Raw genomic sequence first — 8,104 nt, 5'->3', positions numbered from 1 at the left:
GATTATGTTTGTAGCTCAATTCAAACTAGACGTGTGGCACGTTTGAACCACGTGGTGCGGTAATCATGGTAACGTGATCATGACAACTCCGATGCTTTGCTTGCAAGCACGTAGCCTCGTACTCGTAGGCCTGTACTGTAGGCCCCCATGTCGATGATGAATGCCAATGATTGCCAGGTGTTCAGTGAACTAACTTTTCACTTCAACACGGCCACTACTTACGGTTACACCCATAGGGTAAACATGGAAAAGGGAAGTGCAACGCCGACCATAATCATCAAGATGTTGAAGAGCTCGCAAACGGTAAGTTTTAAAACCATGCTAAACTCCTGAACATATCAATAAGCAAGTATCATGCCGGCCGCTGCAACAGCTTTCACAAATACTGACCGATGTACCTACAAATAAATTGAGTGGCCATAGCCTAGGAAAATAAGAGTTTTATGGGAAACTCAGTGATGTCGATGCCGATTGTTGAACGAACCGGCATCACTAGCCCGCAGCAACTGTGTAACGGTCCAGCGCCGGCAAAGCTAGCTGCATTTAGATCTCACCCCGGTCCAGACAGCCAGCGCCACCACCGGCACTATCGCCGCTCAGCATGATGCTGACCAGTGAGTACTAAAACACCGTTTTTTAGTACTCACTGGTGCTGACCCATTCCGCTAAACAGTGAGCCACGCCTCAGCACAAACTCCAAAAATCAACCCGTGACAAGGAGTGCGCAGGCAACAACCTCACGATGACTGTATAATAAAATGAGACTGATGTAGTTAGAAAATACTCTGAAGTAGGTGTACTCAAGGTTCTCGTCACCTGATAAATATACTCCACCAGTAATGTAGAATACAAAAAAAAATCCAACAACAGTGAAGGAATACTAAGAAGAAGAACACACTTCAGGCTCGTTTAGAAACAACATCTTGGAAGTTTTCACTAGTAATACTATCAGTAGTGAACTACATGTACATGGATACACGGGTTTGTGAATCTGTATCGCTGGCCACTCTGCTCACTTGGGTGGCACTGGCGGCAGCGACAGCAGCCAGTCAACGTTGAACCGATAGTACTGGCGACTGGAGATGACGTGTACCATGCCATCCACGGGACTCTGACGGGCCGACATGTATCCGAGCGGCTCGCCTTCCTTGTAGCTCAATTCAAACAGCTTGCCGTCCAGCGTCTCCACTCTGCAGTAATCACCCGGGCAATAGCAGCAGGAACACCATTGTGTAGACCGGTAAGTAATGAGATGACTACGGGTACAGTTAGCATGCATGTACATGTGCATGTACAAGTAAACATCTGCCATGATTATTTTGAAAAAGAAAAAGAAGAAAAAGGATGAGGTTAGTTGCTCCTCCGTGGAGCCTACGCTACATGCCATACATGAGACACTTGACTGACTGACGTCTGCCACCCGGAACAAAAATTACCGCCGAAGTTGCTACAAACAACTTCAGGGGGTGGGGTCCACTCGTTATTGTAGGAGGCCATCGGCATCTATCCTTCGAGAGCCTAGTCATCTCAGACAACAGACCATACATGCATTCAGGATACATTCAGACAGTGATGCATGTAGCCAAGGGGGTAAAAGGATGTGGAAAATGCCTCCCGGGAGCCCACAACTTGAAATCCTTGGCTTTCGGTCATAGTCTTTGTGACCAAAGACATCGGGCAATATTGGAAACTGTCCTGAAGGTGAGATACCATGCCATGACAGTTTTCCCATCTAGCTACAGCCCTCGTCAAGCTGTATGCAATCTACGTTAGTAACTTAGTCATCATTGACCAGTCAGAGAAAAAACCCATCTGTCATTGCTATGGTCACCAGCATACAACTAGCCACCCTATGGCACAGTTCCCTTACACGCTTCCATGGTGAGAAGACACGATGTACTCTGAGACCAGACTGCCTAGATGGAAAATGATATGACCACCCCGGTGTGTGCAGTGCAAACTGGCCGCTTACTTTCTGCCCTTGCCGTCGTCGGATATTGGCCGGAAGTTCTTCCAGGTGGCTGCCTCGTCCACGCTCACACATGCATACAGGCCGGTGATGTGACGGTGGTGTTTGCTGACTGTGGCACGTCATGTACAAATGGACAACACCAAGAAAGAGAAAACGTTGCCAAGAGTGACATGCGCAATACCAGGTACTGGGCCAAACTACTGTGAAAGCAGACATTTTCAGTGGTGTTCTATTTTCGGTACCTTCGGTGCCGAAATAGAGAGGTTTTGCATTCCGAATTTCGGAATGTTTTTCGACTGTGCTTTTCCGAAAAATGTGCATGCCGAAAACGGCATTTTCAGTGTTTTGCATTCCGAAAATCTGATTCGACTTCGTTTCCAAGGGTTGCCATGCAAAACAAAATGGAGAGCGTCGAAGGCGCCAAAACCGAAAACCTTTTAGGTCCGAATCTTGCAAATTCGGTTTTGCGGCGTGCTAGTCCAACAGCAGCAGCGTGTGGTCTGTGACGGACTTCCTGGTGATACCAGCAAACTTTGGCTCAGACGAGGCTAGAACTTTGGCATTCTCCTCGGATCCCACAGAGCCGCGAACAAAGGGGTTGAGCACAAAATAGGAGTTGCCTGAGCAGGATCAAATCCATGTGAAGATCAAACTGAATTTGGGTGCGGTTCGAAGGCGAGGACGGACTGATGGTGGACCAAGTGATCCAACAGCTGAAGACGAGGTTGGCGAACTACTGTCTTGTACCGTCAGTAGGCTCCATGGCAAAGGAAGATAGAGTGTGATGGAGTGTGAGAAGATCTAGTCAACATGGCGAGGTCAACGAGAGCAGCAAAAACCAAAACTACACACGTGGAAACTTTTCAAATATAATCAACGAGAGCAGCAGAAAACAAAAATACACACATGAAAAATATTCAAATATGCGCTCCCAAACAGGAAAGAGCCGAAAATCCATTTTCGGAAAACCATGCACTTTCGCCACCACACTTCCGAAAGTTCGACTCCTGCCGCCACATTCCGAAAATAATTCCGAAATTCGGAATGCAAAACCTCTCTAATGTTTACCGAAAATATAACGCACCGAAAATTTCAGTATAGTACTAGTATGCTTACCTGGAAAACGGGTTTACCGAAAATTTCTCACCACCGAACCGCCGATTTTGGAGAATACCGAAAATATTACATCACCGAAAATTTCTGCTTCTACAGTACCAAGAATGCCATACACATGATTATCTAGGACAAAAAAAGAGTAAAGTTCACACGTCCGCATTATCACCGGCTTACAATTGTGTAGAGAAATACACAACCAGTCTAGAGAAGTTTCGCTCGTGCCAGGCCACCGCCATGCCTGATTATACCAGGACACATACCAGCCATTGCCAGCATGTACAGTTAGTGTACTCCGGCAAAGGCACCCGTAGACTATGTTTCTACTGTCTCTGATATCCACAGCAGTAGAGACAATGAGGAAACTTGCGCATGATCAGTACACTGCTTTGTGTCCATATTGGAGGTCAAACACGTCAGTGCTAAGAACCAGTTCAAATCAAAATCAGACCCCCAACCCCCAGCCAGATCCAATGTATGCAATGCCTGGAAAGACAATAGGAGCTCAACTAGTCCAGTTCTTCAGAATGCCAGTTATAAGATAGCTGATAGGCAGCACCATCCGTCCGAGACTAGAATAAACATTGTTCCTCACCGTCTTCAATTTCCAGCGGTTCATTGGCAAACCCGATCATCATGATCGGCCCCTCCTGTGATCACACAGACACAAAATAGAAACCTCATCATGTCAATCCATAGACTGAATACTGGGTGATTAGGTTTACTACGAAGATGAATATCAAGCTTCGGCAGGGCGTAGCGGCCAATACTATAGATCATACATGTACTGTACGTACCTTTAGTCTCAGTAACACCTCTCTCTGTCCGCCATGGATACCTGCAGTGGAGTAACACACACACACATACACACACACACACACGTATGTGCACACACACACACACACACACATACACACACACACACACCGTCATACACACACATACACATACACACACAAATTGTGAGCATGACCGTACCCAGTTCATGACCTTCTATGCAGACTTGGTATCACAATGCAGACTTGGTATCACAATGTATACGGCTGAAGTGGACTTGTCCCACGAAATCAAATGACGGGAAGAGTGTGCGCAGGTCGCATTAGCCCCTGCCTCTCCTCTGTTTCTCTTGACTTACCCTGAAATGGTGATCTGGAAACCTTCCATGTTTCCCCCATATCCTGGGAAAGACTATGTGCCATGTGATGATCTATGTCATTACCTGCAGCACATCAAGCATATCCGGCGGGTAACATCAGATTATGTAAAGCTCCTCCACCGTGTGTGTGTGGGGGGGGGGGGGGGGGGGGTGTAATCCCAGCACAAGTTGCTATTTCTATCATAGCCGTTCGCTATCATCGCTTCGGCGATGGGCAGGTCTGAGGCCGGAGGTCTGAGGGGGGGGGGGGGGGGGGGGGTGCACGTGTGTGTGTGTGTGTGTGTGTGTGTATGTAGTTGTAGGTGTCTATATACAAGTACATGTACTGCAAGTGTGTGCAGCAGCTGAAGGTACATGTAGTGCACTTCTGTATTCCATATTGTGGGGGCATCGCCTGATGCCTAGATAGGTATACTGGTGCTGTTGCCCCCAGTCAGGGCATATAGCTCAGTGGTAGAGCATTCGACTGCAGATCGAGAGGTCCTTGGTTCAACTCCGAGTGTGCCCTGTTTCATCTTTTTAGAATTCTTTTTCTTTTGGTGGGTATTACAAAATCTAGGGCCCACTTTCTACCCTGAAGTTTATGGTCAGCAGAGTGGCGCAGCGGAAGCGTGCTGGGCCCATAACCCAGAGGTCGATGGATCGAAACCATCCTCTGCTAGCAACTATTTTTCTTGCTTTTTTCTTGCTTTCACATCTACCAATTAATGTGATTCATTTCCTTGCCACAACTGTCACAAAAGTCAAATAATTGCACTGGACATGTACCAACCCACCCTAAAGCAACACAAACCTATATCGCCGGGAAGGGGGTTTGTGGCAAGACAAATTTCAAATTTTTAAGCTCGTGCTCTGAAGGAAGCTAAACTATGTGACAAATCTGCATGTAGCAGAGGATTTGCACACGCATTGCATTGACAGGTTGTGCAGCAGTGCAGCAGTACAGGCAGTAAGTACACCATTGACTAACTGTTTATGGCTGTCCTGACACGAATCCGAGATTCCAACTGCTTTTTGGAAGAGAAAATGCACCCCGCTCCCCCTTTCTACCGGAGTGTGTTCGGATTAAGGGGGTTCGGGACAGTTAGGCCCAAAAATTTAATTTCAACATCAGCCCAATCTGACATCAGGTTTGAATAGGTACAGCCTTATATTTTCGCTTAGTAACATCAGTTTTTCAATTGCCAGAATAGGTCTTGCCAAAAACACAATTTTCCTTGATGACACAAAATAACACAAAATCCCAAAATTGATGAGAAATCGTCCATAACATCAGTTAGGACAGAAAATATGACATAAAATTTTACAGACTGTTCGAGGTATTGACTAAGATGATATCAACACCGAAAAATGTACACTTTGGTTGACGATGGGATCCAGGTCGTCATTTCCTGGAGAAGAACAAAAAGACGCAAAAAATGAAACTTTGAATATTTTTTGCAGCTTATTTTTGAGTTTGCCCCATATGTGGATACTTCAAACACGTTCTATAAGTGGGTCGGAACAGGTTTACCGTGGCGGAAATAGGGGTCACCGTGCATATTCTGGAGAAAAATCCAAAAAACTGTCAAAATTTGCCTAAAATTGGTAAATTCACGTCTCTATATTGCTTGTACTTCTCTGCTGCTGCTTTGGTCATAACTTATTGGATTTTTGGCTGTTAGGTGTTGCATAAACTCACTAGAGCCCTCGGCGTTCAGAACAATACAAGGATGGAATAGCTGAACTAGTAAATTTGCCGGAAAATCCTGGGTGCACGCATTATCGATAGGTACTTTTCTCCATGATTACTCTCCTGTTGGCACTTGGTTGTGATACAAGTACATGCAGCTATGATAGCGCTTAGCACTGCCCCATATCAAACTACAATGAAAGCTGACATGTTGGAACGAATCAGACAACATTGAGTCCTCTTGTTCTTCAACTATGCGAGCTAAAATGTGTCCCCACGCTGGCAAAAATGATGGTATTTTACGGTGCGCACAAACAAGTGAAGCACTGTGTCACAGGGCGTTCCTTACAGTTGGGTTGCTGCTGGTTCTTCGCTAGGTGTTCAGCCACCGCTAATATAATCTTCCTTGAGATTGTCACCCGCTTCTTACCTCCGACTTGCTCCTTCATCAGTCTGGAAATGGCTGGCTCACCACTTCGTTTGTAGGACAAGACAAAGTGCTTCATCACCAACCCACTTGCAGCTGCCCGCACTGCAACTGACTTAGAGAAGCACGTTGCTTGGACCAACGGTTGAAGGGTGGCCACCCGCTTTTGCTGATGTTCTGCAAACTCCATCGCCGAACATGCTGATGCAAAAGTGACAGAGTGCTACAGGATACTGGCATCAGGGCGAGCTTCGACAATTTCAGCTAGGGCCGCAACATCCGCAACAGCATCATGAGCAGCGAACTCATTCCCAACGATGAACTATAAATCAATCTGAGGCTGTAGCTTGGGAGCTCCGGTATCGCGGTTTACGGATCAGAGTGTTCACCAATCACAAAAATGCACACCATCGACACACACATCCGTGCACACATACACACACACACACACACACACACACACACACACACACACACACACACACACACACACACACACACACACACACATGCATGCTCTCACACGCAATAGAACACACGCGCGCGTACACACACATACATTCACGCATGTGTGCGTACCCACCCACATGCATGAGTGGAGATGCCTGCATACACATGTCACACCAACATGCCCTGGGAGCGGTCATGCACGTGTGTATAGTATGTGTGCGAGGGCACGTCCACATGAGCGCATATGCATGTGCATGTTCATACATGCGTATGGTGCACACATGCACAAACATGCAGGTCTATGCAAACACACAGACACTCGCGGCCGCCGCGCATACAGTGTGCTCATACATTTCCATAGCCATAGGGTGGCAATGACTCGCAAATATCATAAATAAATCTTATGAGATTGAAAAACGCACTTACCCAAAGCAGCTTTGGTGTTGCTTGTGGAAGCACGGGGGCCAGGGTGTTGAGCAGTTACAGGGCTATCTGTATCTATAAAATTCTCCATCCAACACTGCTGACACGGAATGACAAGTACGCTGCCCAGGTCGTACCTCTTCTCTTCAACGCAATCAATGAGCGCCAGAGGTTTGCCACATCCAGGATTCTGGCACGCAGACAATCCCACAGCCAGATACCTGAGATGAACGATTCGTCGACCGTGAAGAGGGGCACTGAACGACCTCTTCACGGGAGTCGAATCCAGTGGCGTTAGTGATGGAGATCGCCCTTTCCGTTTTTCAGGAACTCGATCGATCGCTTGAGTTTGCGAAGCGTCCCCCTCCTCGGCTTCTTGCATCGTCCAGTACGCAGAATGAGAGGCCGCGTCGTGGGTGACGGATTACTCTCCCGCGTCTTCATCTCCACGACACGTCGGCAGGAGAACCGAGCTATCCAAAAACCGCCAATGTCAAAACAAATCCGCAAGTCCACTAGTGGCTGAGCTTCTTCCTCAAATAATTTGTCTCGACTCGAGCACGCGCTGCGAAGTCATGGTCAAACTATTTTCTGTGCATGATCGATCGCGTCCCATTTTTCCACTCCGAAAGGCATTATTTTTCAGAAAAAAAATCGGAAATCCAACATGGCGCTAACCGTCGCGAACCTCCTTAAGAGAAGTAATTTGTAAATGCATACTAGGGGATAGGGCTGCAATTTTTTCCCGTCACAAGCGGGGGGATAGGGCTGCAATGGAGTTTGCGAATTCTTAGAAAAGGAGTATATCCACACGAAAAAAATGAAAAAATAATAGCAGAGGATGGTTTCGATCCATCGACCTCTCGGTTATGGGCCCAGCACGCTCCCGCT

At 46.9% G+C, this 8,104-nt stretch overlaps 1 protein-coding gene, 1 long non-coding RNA gene and 2 other non-coding genes across 5 annotated transcripts in view; 2 read left to right on the top strand and 2 right to left on the bottom strand.

Annotated features, from left to right (window-relative positions):
* Positions 1 to 713: 713 nt before the first annotated feature.
* The window catches only part of LOC135817730 (uncharacterized), an 85,588-nt gene continuing 78,197 nt past the window's right edge, over positions 714 to 8,104 (bottom strand). For both annotated transcript variants that reach the window (XM_065330965.1, XM_065330967.1), the window contains exons 20-24: positions 4,221 to 4,304; positions 3,883 to 3,923; positions 3,681 to 3,735; positions 1,973 to 2,081; positions 714 to 1,190 (exon numbers count right to left, since the gene is read on the bottom strand). In XM_065330965.1, coding sequence (XP_065187037.1) covers positions 1,013 to 1,190; positions 1,973 to 2,081; positions 3,681 to 3,735; positions 3,883 to 3,923; positions 4,221 to 4,304 — 467 coding nt within the window. In that variant the 3' untranslated portion in view covers positions 714 to 1,012. The remainder of the gene's footprint in view (positions 1,191 to 1,972; positions 2,082 to 3,680; positions 3,736 to 3,882; positions 3,924 to 4,220; positions 4,305 to 8,104) is intronic.
* Positions 4,678 to 4,749, top strand: Trnac-gca (transfer RNA cysteine (anticodon GCA)). The gene has a single exon. It is a non-coding gene; the product is annotated as a tRNA-Cys (tRNA).
* On the top strand, positions 4,831 to 4,902 carry Trnam-cau (transfer RNA methionine (anticodon CAU)). Its single transcript has one exon. It is a non-coding gene; the product is annotated as a tRNA-Met (tRNA).
* Positions 5,432 to 8,037, bottom strand: LOC135817728 (uncharacterized). Its single transcript, XR_010553577.1, has 2 exons — positions 6,344 to 8,037; positions 5,432 to 5,632 (listed from the first exon to the last, which is right to left on the bottom strand). It is a non-coding gene; the product is annotated as an uncharacterized LOC135817728 (long non-coding RNA).

Source organism: Sycon ciliatum, chromosome 5 (assembly GCF_964019385.1).
Source record: "Sycon ciliatum chromosome 5, ocSycCili1.1, whole genome shotgun sequence".
NCBI classification, from domain to species: domain Eukaryota; kingdom Metazoa; phylum Porifera; class Calcarea; order Leucosolenida; family Sycettidae; genus Sycon; species Sycon ciliatum.
This window is presented reverse-complemented; position numbering and strand designations above follow the sequence as displayed.